General features: G+C 40.0%; 1 protein-coding gene across 4 annotated transcripts in view; it reads right to left on the reverse strand.

Annotated features, from left to right (window-relative positions):
* Positions 1-20,424, reverse strand: part of LEKR1 (leucine, glutamate and lysine rich 1) — a 235,398-nt gene that overhangs the window by 76,928 nt on the left and 138,046 nt on the right. For all 4 annotated transcript variants that reach the window (XM_077292945.1, XM_077292942.1, XM_077292944.1 and 1 more), the window contains one exon: positions 5,688-5,765. In XM_077292945.1, the coding sequence (XP_077149060.1) occupies positions 5,688-5,765 (78 nt within the window). The remainder of the gene's footprint in view (positions 1-5,687; positions 5,766-20,424) is intronic.

Here is a 20,424-nt window from a genome sequence, read left to right on the forward strand (position 1 = left end):
CAGTTTTCAGCTTTTACCACAGATTCTCGATTGGATTGAGGTCTGGACTATGACTTGGCCATTCTAACACCCGGATACGTTTATTTGTGAACCATTCCATTGTAGATTTTGCTTTATGTTTGGGATCATTTTCTTGTTGAAAGACAAATCTCCGTCCCAGTCTCAGGTCTTTTGCAGACTCCAACAGGCTTTCTTCAAGAATGGTCCTGTATTTTGCTCCATCCATCTTCCCATCAATTTTAACCATCTTCCCTGTCCCTGCTGAGGAAAAGCAGGCCCAAACCATGATGCTGCCACCACCATGTTTGACAGTGGAGATGGTGTGTTCAGGGAGATGAGCTGTGTTGCCATTACACCAAACATATCATTTAGCATTGTTGCCAAAAAGTTTGATTTTGGTTTCATCTGACCAGAGCACCTTCCTCCACATGTTTGGTGTCTCCCACGTGCCTTGTTCCAAACTTCAAAGACACTTTTTATGGATATCTTTGAGAAATGGCTTTCTTCTTGACACTCTTCCATAAAGGCCAGATTTGTGCAGTGTACGACTGATTGTTGTCCTATGGACAGACTGTCCCACCTCAGCTGTAGATCTCTGCAGTTCATCCAGAGTGATCATGGGCCTCTTGGCTGCATCTCTGATCAGTCTTCTCCTTGTTGAGATAAAAGTTTAGAGGGACGTCCGGGTCTTGGTAGATTTGCAGTGGTATGATAGTCCTTCCATTTCAATATGATCGCTTGCACAGTGCTCCTTGGGATGTTTAAAGTTTTTGAAATCATTTTGTATCCAAATCTGGCTTTAAACTTCTCCACAACAGTATCACGGACCTGCCTTTTGTGTTCCTTGGTCTTCATGATGCTCTCTGTGCTTCAAACAGAACCCTGAGACTATCACAGAGCAGGTGCATTTATACGGAGACTTGATTACACACAGGTGGATTATATTTATCATCATTAGGCATTTAGGACAACATTGGCTCATTCAGAGATCCACAATGAACTTCTGGAGTGAGTTTGCTGCACTGAAAGTAAAGGGGCCAAATAATATTGCAAGCCCCACTTTTCAGTTTTTGAATTTCCACAAAAATTTAAAATAACTAATAAATTTCGTTCAACTTCACAATTGTGTTCCACTTGTTGATGATTCTTCACCAAACGTTTACATTTGGTATTTTTATGTTTGAAGCATGATATGTGGGAAAAGGTTGCAAAGTTCCAGGGGGCAAGAATACTTTCGCAAGGCACTGTAGTAGTAAGAACCACAAAGTCAATTCAACTTTTAAAGATGGCCCACTCAGAGAATTTGTCTGGTGACGCTCAAAATATGTACTCCACACGTTTAATTTTTTATGTCAAGCCCCTCCATGGCTCTTCTATGCCCACTACATGGTTTTACAATGCAGGGGTCTACCAAAAGTACTGGAAGTTTCTAGGAGGCTTCAGAGGTTCTTGGGTGATTTGCCAACTCTTCCTCTTTTTCCGAAAGCCTCCTGGACATTTTGGGAGACATGGCAAATGCCTTAAACAAATACTCCAATACTCCTGCCATTTTAGTGGGCTTTGACAACTGTTTCTTTATCTTATTCGAGTGGCTCACATGAGCCTAGTGTCACAACTCTGTTGCCGGATAACCCAGGGCCAGGGGATGCTTCACTGTCCCCAACGCTAGGGGCGCCATAGCGATCCCTGCTCCAAGGATTACTTATGATGGTGAAGATGCTGGGGCCGCATACCTAGCTGAACTCCTGAATCAGCCTTATATACAGTATGTCCCCCTTCACCAAACAGGAAAATTGAGTGTAATAGTGTATGCATATACACAAATCAGACTAACAAGGGAGGATGTACAGGGATAAATGAAAATACCTATCATAAAAATATGCGCACACAGACAATAGAGAGGAACACTGGGAAGAAAAGGAAAAAAAACTAAATAGGAGAGAATGAGGATTTGCACACAGCCAAAACACCAAGCAACAGTCACAGATCAACACTCCAAACCCTATCACCAACAACTCCACACCAGACAGTATAAGACTTAGAGTGACCTCACATCAGCGTTTAACCCCTTAACTACCATTGACGGATCTATCTGTCATTGGATGCCTCCACCTGTTTGGTGCGGGCTCCGGCGGTGAGCTCGCACCTTTTCCAGCACATGACAGCTGATCTGATCAGTTGACATGTGCCGCTAACTGCCGCAGGAGGAATCATGATCCTCAGCGGCTGTTAACCCTTTAAATGCTGCTGTCAAACGCTGACAGCGGCATTTAACATGCATTTCTGGCAATCGTGCCGGAAATCCGCCCATCGGTTGGCATGACAACCAGAGGTCTCCTGGAGACCTATATTGTTGTCACTGCTGGATTGCTATGAGCGCCACCCGGTGGTCGGTGCTCATAGCGAGTTCGGTATCCTGCTAAATGCAGGAGATCTGATCATCGCCTGTATGTAGCAGAGCCGATCGGGTTATGGCAGCTCCCATGGAGACTATTGAAGCATGCCAAAAGTAAAAAAAAATGTTTTTAAAAACATAAAAAAATATATATATATGAAAGTTAAAATTACCCCCCTTTTGCCCGATTAAAAATAAAACAATAAAAAAATCAAACATACACATATTTGGTATCGCCGCGTTCAGAATCGCCCAATCAATAAAAAAAAGGATTAACCTGATTGCTAAACGGCGTAGTGAGAAAAAAGTAAAAACAGCAGAATTACTTTTTTTGGTTGCGACGACATTGTATTGAAGTGCAATAACGGGTGATCAAAAGATCGTATCTGCACCAAAATAGTATATTTAAAAATGTAAAAAAATAAGCCCTCAACCGACCTGAGGTATGCTATGGGTAACTGTAAATGGAGCAATTTTTTTTTTTTTTAAGTTTGGAATTTTTTTCACCACTTAGATAAAAAAGAACCTAGACATGTTTAGTGTCTATGAACTCATAATGCCCTGGAGAATCATAATGGCAGGTCAGTTTTAGCATGTAGTGAACCTAATAAAAAGCAAAACAAAAAACAACTGTGGGATTGCACTTTGCAATTTCACCTCACTTAGATTATTTTCCCCTTTTCTGGGACACGATATGTTAAAACCAATGGTGTCGTTCAAAAAGTACTTGTCCCGCAAAAAACAAGCTCTCACATGGCCATATTGATGGAAAAATTAAAAGTTATGGCTCTGGGAAGAAGGGTAGCAAAAAACGAAAACGCAAAACCAAAAATACCTTCGGTCATGAAGGGGTTAAACTCGGCAAGTGCAATGTGAGAAAATCTCGCATTACACTCGCTACAAAGTTAGTCAATGAGGCAGTGCTCATCTGCGAGTTTTTCCTCACCTGGAATCGGGGGAGAGAAAAAATTTGCAGAATGCTGTGTATGGCTATGTGAAATGACCGAGACTCACTAATGAAAGTCAATGGGTGCGAGAAAAAAATTGCATGGCACACGGATTTTATGCATCCATCTCATAGAAACCTGACATTTTATCAGCTGCATACAGTAAATTCACAGAGTGAAATGTCAGAATACATAACTTTATCACGGAGCGAGCAATGATGTCAGTGACGTGACCTGTGTTCATCAGCTATGAACTCCGGTGACCTTTCTCACGTCAGGATTACACACTGCAGGAGCGTAATTGCATCATGCCACCGCTAAAGCAACCACCCATATGTACCAGAGCTTGAGTTCTTCGTGGGAGAAATTGGATTCTCGTTATTTTTTCATTTACATTAATACATGGGTAAAAGAGGGTGAGGAGTGTTAATTTCAAATAAAGGTGTCTGTGTCTTTCTTTCAATTACAGGACTTTATTCTGGCTGTGTATTTTTCACAATATGACTATGGAGGTTAATAATAGGGGCGTCTTATCGACGCCTCTCCAATTTAACCCCTGGGCTTGATGTCACCTGACAATACAAAGCTGACATCAAGCTCAACACTATTAGCCCACTTGTCATCGCACCACGGCAAGTGGGAAGAATGAGGCTAAGCGCCAGATTTAGCGCATCTTATCAATGTGCCATTTCTGGAGCGGCTGAGAGCTGTTTTTAGTCTGGAAGGGGTCAACATCCATGGCCCCTTCGTAGCCTATTAATATCAGCCTGCAGCTGTCTGCCTAGCCTTTGTTGGTTATTAATTAAGCTGGCTTCCTTTTGTTTTTGGAGTCTCACATTTTAATAACCAGTAAAGGCTAAGTAGACAGCTGTGAGCTGATATTAATATCTTTGGAAGCTCAATGGGTATTACCCCCTTCCCAGGCTATAAACATCAGCCCCAGCTGTCAGGTTTCCCTCAGATGATTATTAAAGATTAGGGGGACCTCACACTATTTTTTTCTTTTAACTTTTTAATTATTATGTAAATACATGTGCAGTAAGCTACACATGCACTGAGCTAATTATATATCTCACTGTCATATTTAAATCTATCTATATCTGTATCTAAGATTATTTAATTAGTTCAAAAACTAGCTTGAAATGACAGAAAACTAATGTATGTAAACACACACTCGCATGGCATATGGATGATAGGTGAAACTAGGTGAGAAAAAAAACACATAACACTCACCTGACACTCTCCAACTTTTCTTTCAGAGAATCTCAGCTACTTTTCAAACGTAGATGAGAGCACACCCTAACACTGGCAATCCAGATTTTCAAAGGTGAGTATATAAAGGAGAGTGGAGTGGCCAATACTGAACAGCTGAGATCATCCAAGCAGAAAGACATCAGAGACGCTAAGCTGAACAGTTTAACCCCTGCACTGCTAACAGAAACCTGAACCATTTAGTATGTAGGAGAAGTGCTTCTAATCAGTGTAGGAGTAGGAGAAATCAGACACTGCTGTCTTCTGGCCCCGATATGTTGCAGTAAACCCGTGACACTTACAGATCACACATTACCTTCTTTACCACATAAGAATTGAGAGGGTGAGTTTTAAACAATATATAAATATATATTTTTTTCTTTTGGGGGTTGGAAGGGACATTAAATGTTAAGAGTAGTGAAATTCAACCGTATTGGGCATTGCTTCCTTTCGAAACTTTATGTATTTCTGTAACATCCCCAACTAAAGTAATATTTACTATAGCAGAAAACTAGATGAGCTCACCATTGTTGGCCTTCACCAACACATAGGTTTCTGAGATCCAGCAAGCCCCTTGGCCTGGGCAAATAAATCCAATATAACAAAAAAGCCGATGTCTCCGGCAAAAAAGACAGAGTTCTGGTGTTGACACGTTTCAACTTAAGCAATCTTAATCATATCAAGTCCCTTGTATTGTGCTTCCTCATTTAAAACATTAATACTCTCCCCCCGCAGTCAAGTAATGCGATCATAAGGGCTTGTCGGAGTAGTGGACAAACCTTTAACTTCCTTTCTACATCATATTTAAGCATACGAAATGAAGTGCTCTCATAAGGACAGAGACACAACTCTTCACAAGAGATTGCAAGTTAGTAAAGCACATACCTCAACAAAGCGATTAGAAATGTATCCAATCCCATCACATTTTAAGCAACTAACTATGCAGGGTCATTTGTTTTAAGAAAGGAAAAAAATATGGCCATACTGTACGTGTTATTTTCAGCTGATTATTTGTGTCAATGACCTTTCATGCTGAGTTGGTTCATATTTAGGCTTATTTCTAAGACTAAATGGACGCAAAGTTCAACACTTACTTTAGTATTATTGCTTTTTTATCAAATTCCATTCTTTGAAGTTTATTATGGAAGTCATTTGCTTCTTTGGCTTTAATTCTAAATAAAAAAAGATAAGTTTAATGAATATCAATAAATATAACTATGCTGTCAAATCAGCAGTCTAAAGAGCCACATGTAAGGGATCTAACAGGCCTTAGTGCACTGTGGTCATAAAGGGAACCTGCCACCATGAAAATGCTGTTTAATATTTTGGCACCAAGTTATAACGCAAGAGAATCCAAATAGATTGATTCATAGTTTTGTGGTAAAAACTTCAGTATTACTTGTGATTTATTAATTTAAATCCCAAAATCCCTGCTTATTCTTGGCTCTGTGGTCCAGTGAGCAGCCTTCGATTAACAGAAAGCCTTCCCTGTATGAATAAGCATACATAGATAGCTGCTCGTCAATGATTAGGACTGTCCTACTAATTACAAGGCATTAAAGAGTTGAAACTGACTTTAATCATCCAGACAGAAATTTGTATTCTCAGCAAAAGAAACAACTACAGAATCACAGAACATAAAAAGAAGTCAGTATGGAATTCATACCTCTATTTTTATGCCCATTTGTTGTTTTTTATACTTCTGAGCAAAAATAAAATACTCATTAGTCTACAATACGCTGCATCCACCTTGTAATCCATATGAACGTCCCCAACTGGTAGCGAACTAGGCTCAGTATTTTTCCCAGGACTTCATGTTAATTATTTGCGTGGATGCCTAGACATCAGAATACAGGAAAGATATATATCTTGGTACCGTGTTAGCCAGTGGATAGAAAAATATGTAGAATTCAGAGTCCTCGGTGGTTTATACCTTTTAATGGCTACCTGAAAAGATGGTAACAAATTGCAAGCTTTCGAGACTACTCAGGTCTCTTCATCAGGCATAAACTAAAAGAAATTCTGAATAAATATGTGATTCTTCAGATTTTGTATTAGTCTATACCTGATGAAGGGAGTAGTCTTGAAAGCTTGCAATTTGTTACCATCTTTTCAGGTAGCCATTAAAAGGTATCAGCCACTGAGGACTCTGAATTCTACATATTTTTCTAGACATCAGAAAACACCTCTGATTGGCTGTTGCAGATTTTCTCTCATTTACTTAGACTTATATCATATCTTGACTCCCAATTTTGAGCCCTCTCACTGAACGACCTCTAAGAAGAACGGTTCGGTGGTGATTTGGTACAAGCATGGGGTTACAAATCCATCTTGAATTCATGGCACTAGGAGAAGCCATGTGTCTTTTTATTACCCTATCCCATTGTTTCAGAACCAAGAGCCCTCGGCAAAGCCAAGAGCCCTCGGTAAAGGCAACTCAAGTCCTTATTTGTCACCAATCGGCAGCACAATCTCTTATCTGGATGTCAAACACCACTGGTGTTAGACATTAATAAGGACATCTATAAGATTTCAATGGATGGTTAAACTAGCAGGTGCTAACAGCTCCAGTCACTGACCACCACTCCCATAATTTTTCTCTGCTATGTTTTCAGCAGTGCCGTATTATTTTTTGCTATGTTCCAGTCAAATGTACAGTTCTGCTTGATGATAGACACCAGAATACAGACCTCTGCCCAATTACAAAAGTCTGGCTATGGGAGCAGCACCCCTTGATCACTAATTTACGCATTATAGGCATCCTTTAGGATGTTGACACACATGACTCATCTTAAAAGAGTTTTCTCAAAAACAAACCCAGTCTTTATTCTCTTTAGTGAATACGGCCATAACAGATGGAGTCCCTCACCTTAAGGGTATGTGCACACGTAAGAATTTCTTGCAGAAAATTCCTGAAGAAAACCGGACATTTTCTGCAAGAAAACCGCATGCGTTGTTTTTGCGCTTTTTTTTTTTTGCGCTTTTTTTTCCGGAGTTTTCCCAATGCATTATATAGCAGGAAAAATGCGAAAAAAACGCAAAAATAATGAACATGCTGCATTTTTACCGCGATGCGTTTTTTTCACGGAAAAAAACGCACCATGTGCACAAAAATTGCAGAATGCATTCTAAATGATAGGATGCATATGTATGCATTTTTTATGCATTTTTATAGCGAAAAAAATGCGAAAAAAAGCAACGTGTGCACACAGCCTAAGAGTTCCATCCATTGGCCAAAAACGAGAGCTGCTCTGTAGGTAAGCTTCTGTTAGGTTGGTGCAGACATTTAGACCCAGGGTGAATCAGATAATGACCTCAATCTCCGATTTTTGTAAGACAATGTCTCCACTATATCTATTTAGAACAAGACATAATGTTCATCAGTAAATGTAAGATCTGTAATGATTTATCAAACATTTATAGGGCCGTATGAAATACCTTATTAGTGTTTTACGACCAGACTACATGTTTCTAATACGAATCATAACGTAATTGGATATCGCTCTTGTATTAAAGGAAACATATTGATCTCACTCTCACAATCAACGTAAGTAGAACGTTTCCGAGAGCCGCACGCAGCTGCAGACTGACCCAGATATGCTGATGTCATCACAATGAATACGGTAATTACAAAGGAAGATTTATGAAGGCTGATGCCTCACTGTATAATTAGAGAAACATAAATAGTTGTTTCTTTTTGGTCCAGGTGAGGAAAAGTACAAGGGGATATTCAGTATTCAAGACGCTTGACATAGAATCAAAGAATGGTAGAGTTGGATGGGACCTCCAGGGTCATCGTGTCCAACCTCCTGCTCAATGCGGGATTCACTAAACCATCTCAGACAGATGTCTGTCCAGCCTCTGTTTGGAGACTTCCATTAAAGGAGAACTCACCACCTCTTATTAGACATATTAGTGCTTGCTTATTTTGATAAGTTTAGAGGGGTCATCAGGCTCCACGTTCTTCAACATCGATAGGTGAGCAGGGCAGAAGATGTCACACCTAGAGATCCATGATGTCTGCCGCTAACACATCGAAACTGGCAGATATCTGTAAACATGACATAGGAGGAGATGAGCGGCTCTGTATTACCCCTTTAAGAAAATAATGTGACAGCTGACCTATCACTTTAAATTATAGAAAGTAGGCATCTATACACTGAAACAATATTTATCAGCTATTTAAAAGTTCAGACCAGTGTTAAGTTAGGGGTAAGAAAAAACTGTCTTTTTATTATGTTTACTGAATAGCTGCCATATTAGAAACCTGCTATTTTCTTTCTTTCTAAGGGATGACCATCACATTTACAATGAAAAACTACACAACTCTGCACTGGTTGTATTTAAAAGTCTCCTATTGTTTTGTATGTACAGCTCCTATAAAGAACTAGGTGTCTCCGTGGTAACAGACTACAAACCTTGTGTAGTCAGAATCTGCTTGGGTATGTTAATATTAAAATGATGGATGGAAGGCAATATTATTTTATTTACACTTATAGGGAATCTGTAACTAGTTTTTTGTCACCTAATGTCAGAGCAGCATGATGTAGGCCCAGAGACCCTGATTCCAGTGATGTGTCACTTACTGGGCTGCTTGCTGCAGTTTTATTAAAATTACTATTCTATTAGTAGGAGATTATCACTAGAGAACTAGTAAATCTGCTGCCAAGTAGTCCTCCATATTCACGAGCTCGGTATAAACCCAGCTGCACCACTGATTGGCAGCTTTCTGCCTATGAAGAGTGTACATAGAAAACTATCAGTTGCATTGGCGAGGTTATACAGGGCTCAGCATTCTGAGAACTAGTACTGCTGCAGTGAAAAAACTATTCTTAATCAAAACTGCAGCATCCAGTAAGTTATACATGGCTGGAATCAAGGTCTACGCTCCTACATTATGCTGCTGTCAAATAGGGTAGCAAAAACCTGGAGACAGATTCCCTTTACCAATTGTCACTGTGCAGAAGATATACATTATAACCACATTATAATCAAACAATCATGTTACAACCTCTAGTTATCTTGAAAGGTACATTATAATAATTATACAATCAGTGATGCCACCAGTGGGTTTTATATGGGTAGTTACAGGAAAGAAAATCACTCAGGCCCTTATGAGAATGCTAGGTCTAGAATATTGTATTACCAAACCAGTCATTACTGACAAAAGATGTGACTCAGAACAACGTATACTCTGACTGATGGAAGCATCATCACACTTGACGAGGGCCAATTATAGCATGCACTTATTCCTCACATGCAGCCCACGTACATATAGCAGACACACACACTCATTCATAAAGATGTGGCTCCAGATTGAACCAATTGTACGTCTAGTATCCCAGGCATTTAACCCCCTACATGCCACAGTCACTATTTGCATCTAAGCAGTTAGAGATCTCACTGTATCTACGGTAACTTCTTAGATGTCTTCTTTAATAGCTCTGTTATTCTTGCTCTGTAAATCGCACCCATGAAGCCATACACCACATGCAACTGGTGTCCAATTAGCCTGTATAAATGATTAGTAGTGGCTGCTAGCAGTTCCTTTTGTTATTGCAGAGTTAGCAGTGACCGTATCAAGGTTTATATGTATATACACGTGCTTCTCACAAAATTAGAATATCATCAAAAAGTTAATTTATATCAGTTCTTCAAAACAAAAAGTGAATCTCATATATTATATAGAGTCATTACAAACAGAGTGATCTATTTTAAGTGTTTATTTCTGTTAATGTTGATGATTGTGGCTTACAGCCAATGAAAGCCCAAAAGTCATTATCTCAGTAAATTTGAATAATTAACAAAAACACCTGCAAAGGCTTCCTACGCGTCTAAAAAGGTCCCTTAGTCTGTTTCAGTAGGCTCTACAATCAAGGGGAAGACTGCTGACTTGATGTCCAGAAGGCAGTCATTGACTCACTCCACAAGGCGGGTAAGCCACATAAGGTTATTGCTAAAGAAGCTGTCTGTTTACAGAGTGCTGTATCCAAGCATATTAATGGAAAGTTGAGTGGAAGAAAAAAGTGTAGTAGAAAAAGGTGTACTAGCAACCAGGATAACCGCAGTCTTCAAAGGATTGTTAAGAAAAGGCCATTCAAAAATTTGGGGGCGATTCACAAGGAGTGGACTGCTGCTGGAGTCATTGCTTCAAGAGCCACCACCAACAGACATATCCAGGACATGGGCTACAAGTGTCGCATTCCTTGTGTCTTGCCCTCATGAACAATAGATAATACCAGAAGCGTCTTACCTGAGTCAAGGAGAAAAAGAACTGGACTGTTGTCAGTGGTCCAAGGTGTTGTTTTCAGATGAAAGTTAATTTTGCATTTCATTTGGAAATCAAGGTCCCAGAGTCTGGAGGAAGAGTGGAGAGGCCACTATCCAAGCTGATTGAGGTCTAGTGTGAAGTTTCCACAACTAATGATGATTTGGGGAGCCATGTCACCTGCTGGTGTAGGTCCACTGTGTTTTATCAAGACAAAAGTCAGCGCACCCATCACAAGGAAATTTTAGACCACTGCATGCTTCCCACTGCTGATAAGCTTTTTGGAGTTGGAAATTTCATTCTCCAGCAGGACTTGGCACCTGTCCACACTGCCAAAAGTACCAATACCTGGTTTAAAAACAACAGTGTCACTGTGCTAGATTGGCAGCAAGCTTGCCTGATCTTAACCCCATAGAGAATCTATGGAGTATTGTCAAGAGGAAGATGAGACACCAGATCCAACAATACAGACGAGCTGGAGGCTGCTATCAAAGCAACCTGGGCTTCCATAACACCTCAGCAGTGCCACAGGCTGATCGCCTCCATGCCACGCCGCATTGATGCAGTAATTGATGCAAAAGGAGCCCAACCAAGTATTGAGTGCATTTACTGAACATACATTTCAACAGGCCAACATTTTGGATTTTAAAATCATTTTTCAAGCTGGTGTTATAAAGTATTCTAATTTACTGAGATAATGACTTTTGGGTTTTCATTGGCTGTAAGCCATAATCATCAACATTAACAGAAATAAACACTTAAAATAGATCACTCTGTTTGTAATGACTCCATATAATATATGAGTTTCACTTTTTGTATTGAAGAACTGAAATAAATTAACTTTTTGATGATATTCTAATTTTGTGGAAGCAACTAGTATATTCCATACGATCACTGTGAGCTCCTCAATAACTGGCCTAGTAGGGGAAACAGCTGCGACCTCGTACATCACTTGTCAGTCAATTGTGTAATTGTCCTGAAGATTGGAGGCAGCTGAGTTGCGTCCCTTGACAAACTAGTGGCAGCGGTGGGATCTGCGCAATTCCTCCTGCTGTTATCTGTGACAAGGAATCGTAAAATTTAGCATTTTACAGAACTGTCAGTACTTGATTTTTTTATGCTAAAGGGAACCTGTCACATGAAAAAATGCTACGGTATTAAGTTGCAAATATGGGGTCAATCTGCAGATTAATAGCATTCTGAACCTGCACAGCACCGTCACTTAGAGCCCCACTGCGCCTTGAGGAAATGAACTTTATTCCTCCCGGGTGCGTTCAGCTTCGAGTCAGAGGGGCGGCTGAGCGAGCTGTCAGTCAGTGCCAGGAGCGCGGTTACAGCCGCCACTCTCTATACACAGAGCAGTGACTGAACCCGCGCCAGAGCCGTCCCCTTGACTGGTAGCTGAATGCGGAGGAATAATGTTCATTTCCACTTGGCAGCGCAGCTTCAAGTGTGGGCACAAGGCAGGTTCTGAACGCTATTAATCTGCAGCTTAACCCCTCATCTGCAGGTTAGAAGTGTTTTTTTCACGTGACAGGTTTCCTTTAATTAAACTGTATGTAAACCCCTATTTCTTTTATGACTCAACTGTGTTGTAAGAATTAAAAAAAAAAAAAGACAATCACCTACTGATCCATGCTGCTCCTCTCTACTGAAACATGACCACTGCAGCAAATCAGGGGCCACAGACGTAACCAAGGCATCACTGGAGGGGTGGGAGTATACTGGTACAAAAACTAGAGAAAAAATGTAGCGAAAAAAAACAGTGTTTTTTTGCACATGGAAATGGGGCCTTAGACAGCTTACTTATCCCATCATGATTAATTAATCTAATAATTATCAATCATAACCTTCGGATGTTCAGTATTGGGGTGTATTTCCATGTCATTTGCCATAGCCACAGTGTTTGATCTAACTTTGTATAATCTCAGTGTTTTGTTTTCCTGAAGTGTTTTTAATGTTGGCATTATTTCGAAGCTTCCTGAAGCCTTTTGCTAATTTTATTTTATGCCAGCGTTTTTGCTCACCATTTTTTCACCATTTTGGGGTGTCTTTTTATTGCTGTTTTTCTCATGTTTTTGGAAATCCATTAATCAATTGAAAAAAATGCTAGCGTCTTTTGAAGTAAAAACTTACAAAAAGACGAGCTTCCATCTCACGGAATTCTTGAGCCTTCCCAATGATTGTATTCTAAAGTGCAGAAGATATATGGTACATTATAACCAGATTATAATCATAATTCATTATGACAACTAGAATGGAGCACGATCAGAGCGGAAGATGCAAATGGACACGTTACTTCTTTTAAATGTTTGGCATATTTTAAAGTTTGAACATGTGAACAAGTTGTTTTTCCGTAGAAACGTATAGGAAGATTCTTTCGAGTGTTTTGTAAACGCTTTTACTGCTGGTGGGTGTTAGGAGAAAAAAATGTAGTGTGAACACAATACCCACAGGGCCTAGGAGAATACAATTGCTCAACCTTTTAATTTTTTCCATTTTCTGCGTGAAAATAATAATAAAAAACATTTTCTGAAACTGCTTCTTCAAAGAAAAAAATGTTCATTGGGAGGCGACAGTAGTAGAAGATACAGTATAATAACTTCTTTAGCACGGTAGCACGATGGCTCAGTGGTTAGCACTGCAACCTCGCAGTGCTGGGGTCCCGGGACCAAAACCCACCAAGGACAACATCTGCAAGGAGTTTGTATGTTCTCCCCGTGTTTGCGTGGGTTTCCTCCGGGTTCTCCGGTTTCCTTCCACATTCCAAAGACATATTGATAATTTAGATTGTGAGCCCCATCGGGGACAGTGATGATAATGTCTGTAAATCGCAGTGAAATTAATGGCGCTATATAAGTGAGTAAAATAAATACATATTTCATTAGTGTAATTTTAGCATATTACATGTATGATTTCACATACACATTTCTATTTGAAACAGCTCAGCTTTTGTGGCAGTTTTTCATCCAGTTTTTTGGGGCAAATCTACCGTAATTCGAAGTGGTTGGAAAATGTCAAAGAGGAACCTGTATGATGCCTCCTGGATCCACTTCTAGCTTGTCCTTAATAAACAGACTGAAAACGAGGTGTGCGAGGGTGAAAATGCCCTTAAACTTCAAGCCTAAGATTTTCTTTCCTGCTAAGCTTGTAGGTCTGGCCGATAGCTAGGACCAGATAACAAGCTAAGAAAGTCCTGGAAAGAAACGTTAGTAATTAGCAGCTCGTGCTCAATTATTCATTCTTCCCTGTGGAACAAATTAGAGTTCACCTCTCTGTACATTTTGTTCACTTTGTTTAGTTCCAGCAGGAGATTTTCCACGCAGCCCCGTAAGGGGTTAAACAGGCTGATGTTACCTGGAACAAAGAACTAACAAATACTGGTTTTAATCACTTGTTGACCAGGAAAGGAATGACAGCACACATGGGAAGAGGCATGCAAATACCTCCATGGCAGAGGGCTGCTGCACAGCGAGATACAGCGTCTATCGCCTGTCAGTTACCATGGTGAGGTCCATATATTTATACTAACAGCGCCGGCTGATCCTATAGAGCGTCTTCTGGGGCTGCAGAACAATATAACCAGAATCTGAGATTTATTTCTCTAGGCAATTCTCATAATACTATATTATAGCTGAGTTGTAACATTGTCCATAACAAAGACTCGGTGCTGTACTCAGCGAGCAGATGAGAACTATTACACAATATGACTTGATTTCCTCCATGTTGAAATATTTATACAAAAGGTTTTGGTGGTAAAAGCAATGTGTTTTCATCAATTCCTGCTTATTATCCTCTAACGATGAAATGTATGACCAGTCCCAATATAATGTGCATCCAGTGCAGGTTAGTGGTATTTCTAATCTACTTACTACATATACAGTGGATGAAATAAGCATTGAACACGTCACCAATGCTCTAAGTAAATATATTTCTAAAGGTGCTATTGACATGAAATTCTCACCAGAGGTTAGTAACAACCCAGCCAATCCACACAGGCAAAGAAATCAAACCATAGTTGTCCATAAATTAAGTTACGTGTAATAATGAGAAATGACACAGGGAAAAGTATTGAACACATGAAGAACGGTGAAAAAGCCATAGAAAGTCATGACACCAGCTAATATCTATCAGTAATTAGAAAGCAATTCTACCACTTAGTGAAAAATAATATCAGCTGGCTCACCTGATGGCCTATAAAAAGGTGTCTCATTACCAAGGTGCCACACAAGAAATATTTAATGATGGGTATAACCAGTGAGCTGTTTCAAGACCTTCGCATCCTTATTGTTGCAAAACATATTGATGACATTTGTTACAGAAAAAAGAAGTTTCCAGTGTGCACTGTATGGGCCATAATTCGGAAGTGGAAAGAACATAATTTCACCATAAATTGGCCATGACCATGTGCTCCCCGCAAGATTTCAAACAGAGGAGTTAAAAAAATTATCAGAAGAGTTTTTCGAAGAGCCAAGGATCGCCTGTGGAGAGCTAGAGAAAGACCCAAAATCGGCAGATTCAATTGTTTCAAAGAGACATACTTGATAAAAATTAGCTGGCATCTACAAAGATGATGAAGATGAAATGAGGGTGGATATTTCAACAAGACAATGAGATCAAACACACAGACACTAGCGTTCCCGGGGTTGTTATGACACGTGCATCATGCACCCAGTCAGCGCTGCCGTCACTGTCCCCGCTTTTGGACATATACGGTACATAATCAAGAGGAAGTGAAAACTGTGGCTGACAGCTCACTTCCCTTTGATTATTCATACGTTCGAAGGTGGGGACAGTGACGCAAGCGTTGATTGGGAACAAGACTCACGTGTCTTAACAACTGCATGGGAGGCCCCAGAACTCAAGTGCCGACACCGGTTGAACGGCGCCGGTATGGCATGGGAGGAGAGTATAAGTATTTTTATTTTCACAGAGGCAAACATTCAGATCGAGAAGTGGTTTTCCTAGTAATGGACAACCACTTTAATCTGCAAGTCTGTGACTGTCATTTCCTAAGATGGCAATACTCCCTTACAGTGTAAACAGTGCTCAGTTATTTAGTGGATTGTCTAAGCAATGGACAAGACAGGTCTTTAGGAGAAAGAGACACTCTTTGTAACCTGTTCTGTTACAATCAGATACACTACTAGAATTCCCTAATAAGACATTTTTTTTTATAAAGCAAATAGCCTCTATGTTAAATAAATGTATGATTCACAGGGGCAAAAACATAAGGAGGGGGACCACATTGTAAACATCAACATGGGGCCACTTTCTAGAGCTGGAGAACATCACCACACTCGCAACCACCAAGACAGGAGGCCCTCCATCTACTCTCTATTATCCTAGTTGGGCTTGTAGAAGGGATCACTGCACATGTCCCAATGACTCATTACAATAAGGAATGCAGACAACCTAGGCTTGTGGTTACTTTTACTTAAAATGCAACTTAACTTTTATTCCTGTAACTGTAGACTTTGTACTATGCTTTTTTATAAAGTATCCCTAGATAACCTTCAGAAATCACAGGGTTGGCATGTATTACTGGGAGTGCTTTTTTGCTTTATGTGTTTTTTTTTCTCCTGCGATTTTGCAAACCAATACAGTCACAAAATTATCTCTGCTCTCCCTGCACTGCCCAGTTTTTCTTCGGCAAATTAAGTTTGACTCCTGGAGACCATATGCATAGTTTTTCTTCAGTATGTCTGGCTTGTGTTCACGTACGTTTTGTAAGAGATAATTTAAGTATCCAATAAAATTCCATCTGTAAAACAAGTGTCTGCTAATTGAGATAAATATGTCTAATGAAGAATGGTAAATTTACCTGGAATCTCAAAACACCATAATGGAGGGATGACCAATTATGATACTCTAGGCTGCTTTTACTAGACATTATGTTGTCATGGAGCATAGTAAATGGTTAGTATTTAAGTCCTCAATAGTTACAACTCCAATAAAAGGTCTCTTTTATATAGTATTCCTTGGAATTTTCTTTTGCGACTGCCTGTATTGGTCTTCTGAAACCAGTATTATAAGTATAACAAATAATGTAACATAAAAAAATGGTAAAAAATAACATCTCCAGTAGAAACCAATCTTCATTTTTTCATCAAAGGTAATATTTAGACCCCTTGACTGTTCTGTAAAATCTGATCTGACATGGACTGAGTAAACCAAAGGCTTTTACAAAGGAAAGTTTTCTAATTTTTAAGTTAAAAAACCTACTCATTCCAAGCCTTGAACCATGTAAAATGGCTACCGCCAGCCAAAGAATGAGCAAAACATTTTGTCGGCTGATACTTTATGCAGTCTAAGGCCGGGGACATACTTGCGAGTTCAGTGCGAGAAACTAGGGTGAGTCTCTTGCATCAAGTCCTGGCACTGCCGCTGGCACTTGGGACCGCAGCGTGCGGCTGCAAAGAAATACATGAAGCCGCAAACTCCGGTACCGAGTGCGGGGACTTGATGCGAGAGACTCGCTAGAGTTTCACGCATTGAACTCGTGTGACCCCAGCCTAAAAGAATATCTGTTGGTAGCACATCAGCTTGTGTAAATCGGGGATGAGCTGCCAACAATATGCAAACTGCATGGGAACTGAGCGATTGTCTAAACTACTGTTTGTCTCCATACAATTTGCAATGTCCGCCTTCAAACCAATCAACACATGGTATGAGCTGTACTATGGTAGGAGTTCTGTCCTTTACCGGAAAAATTTTGTTTTGGTATAAACATGGCAGCCATTTGGTCCAGATGTTTTTTGATTAGGAGATTGTATAGTAGATACAATTTGTTCACAAGTCGTGTCCTGGCACCACAAGCTTTGTGATCTGTTCAATTGGTGTTGGTGCTACACATAAAAGAAATCAACTTAAGGCCTCATTCAAAAAAAACAATTTTTGAGTGAGTGCGATCCGTGGTTTTTACAGAGAACACTCGTACCTGTGATAGTCTATTAACACTCACATGTTCGATTTTTTTCTTTGGAATGAGTGGTCTGCTGAAAATATTGGAGACATGTCCAGTTTTAATTCGAGGGTCGGATCAATATCAGCAAGTCAACGGGACCGTGAAAAAAATCAGACAGCCCTCGGATGACATCCCAGTGCGGTCCTATTTTCACGGACTCTCAGAATGGAGAATGTGGACAATTTTTGTTTTAATTTCTCCACATACAAGAAAATCAGATGACTCTCCTACCGCACTCTGATCAAACTGAGATCAGTGTCTGATCAGAATAATACGTTCGATTTTCTTTTCAAGGAATAAAATGGACATCTGAATGAGGCCGAAAAGAGGTCACATAGAAGTAGCAAGTGGGCTTACACAATTTGATCACAATGTGTAATAAGAACCTCATGCTTATTTGTATAAATATTTCTTACCAGAAATAGATGGCTGTACTACATTTTGATGTGCAATAATTTTTTGCCCCACAATTATGAAGTGGATGTTCCTGTTAGTAACAAAGACCGTTATTCTCACCTTCGATCAAGTACTTGTGTTTCAAGTTCATAAGCTGATCATATTTTTACATAGTTTATCTACCATGTACTTGTATTAAAAAAAAACAGACATAAAAAACTTTGCTTGGTGTTTAGAATAATTGCCAAAATGAATGCAAGTCCTGTCAGCAATGATTTAGTATCTGGACACATATACTCTTAATTAGTATGCAATCCTTCAGTAACGCTGATGGAAATAGGGGAATAAAATCTGATGTATTAATGCGTATCGTCTCGATAGCATCCAAAAAAGTTAACTTAATGCCTTGCATTAAAAATTTATCAGAATCCAGTGATTAAAGAATGTTCATGAGAGAATGTAATTTTATCAGCAATCCAAATGAGGCGTTGCTATGCTTTCAAAATATTTGCAGGTTGTCATGCATTCAATCTTCTACTTGTGGACTTGAAAGACAAGCCTACTGAGAAACACACAAAGAAAACACTTTGCAAGCATCTTTGGAAAGCTCAGCACATTGCAAAAAGTCGATGGTCACACTAATATGTGATCCAGAGCAATTCCTACTTCCAGCATGGACTTTCATTTGAAGATGAAGTGCACATGATAAATTACTAAAAAAATGCATAATAAGATGTAGCCCATGTGCCCTGTTAATAAAAACGAACTAAAAGCATAGATGATCTGCTGGGCATTTTAATCCTTTTCCCGTTTGTCTTGTGCTTTTGTTTTTTTCACTTTTTTATAAAAATCTGAACTTTTTTATTTTAAGTTGACATAGCCACGAGGGCTTGTTTTTAGATCTTAATGCTGAGATCTCCATCTGCGCCTGCGCCGCCCCTGGCAGCCATTTTCCCTGAGTCCACCACATAGGAAACCATGGAACTGCGGGGGGGCTCTGGACTTTCACAAAATGTCGGCAGAGCCCCCCGCTGCACCGAAACACCACACGCAACGGCGCCCCTCACATCTGGATACCCCCTGCGGCCTGCAGCAACGCTCCACTCTTTCAGCCTCCAGCCGTGACCCTGGGACCCTGGTCCACTGCGGCCGGTAAGGTATATCCGCATTTCAAGACGCACCCCTATTTTCCCCCAAATATGGGGGAAAAAAAGTGTGTCTTTTAATCCGAAAAATACGGTGTATATATATATATATATATATATATATATATATATATATATATATATATATATGAAGCAAAAAAACAAGCGGCACTGACCCGTATTCCAACTTCAACAAAAAGTTCCTTGCGGAGGTAACAGATGAACTCTTTGCTGCATCATACCATGTAACCCTTGGTGCTCCTTCATAGAAACAAAGTCCTCACATCTGGATACCCCCTGCGGCCTGCAGCAACGCTCCACTCTTTCAGCCTCCAGCCGTGACCCTGGGACCCTGGTCCACTGCGGCCGGTAAGGTATATCCGCATTGTAAGACGCACCCCCATTTTCCCCCAAATATGGGGGAAAAAAAGTGTGTCTTTTAATCCGAAAAATACGGTATATATATATATATATATATATATATATATATATATATATATATATATATATATATATATATATATCACATAGGAAACCCCGAGACTGCTGTATATACATCACATAGGAGACACCTGTATATACACACAGAAAACATCCACTATTGTATATACATAACGTAGGAGACACCAAGACTGTTGTATCTACATCGCATATGCAACATTGTGACTGGAGTATATACATCACATAGGGTACCCTGGGGCTGAAGTATATATATATCACAGGAGACGTGGCTGCAGCACATACATCACAGAAGACATGAGGCTGCAGCATATACTGTACATCAGAGGAGGAGACATGGGGCTACGGCACATACATCACAGAAAGAAACATGGAGCTGCGGCATATGCATCACAGGAAGAGACATGGGGGTGCAGTATATTTATACATCACAGGAGGAGAAATGAGGTTGCGCTATATACATCACAGGAGGACAAATGGGGTTGCGCTATATACATCACAGGAGGAGACATGGAGCTGTGGTATATACATCACAGGAGGAGACATGGGGGTGCGGTATATACATCACAGGAGGAGGCATGGCGGTGCGGTATAAA

Source organism: Ranitomeya variabilis, chromosome 2 (genome assembly GCF_051348905.1).
Source record: "Ranitomeya variabilis isolate aRanVar5 chromosome 2, aRanVar5.hap1, whole genome shotgun sequence".
NCBI lineage: Eukaryota > Metazoa > Chordata > Amphibia > Anura > Dendrobatidae > Ranitomeya > Ranitomeya variabilis.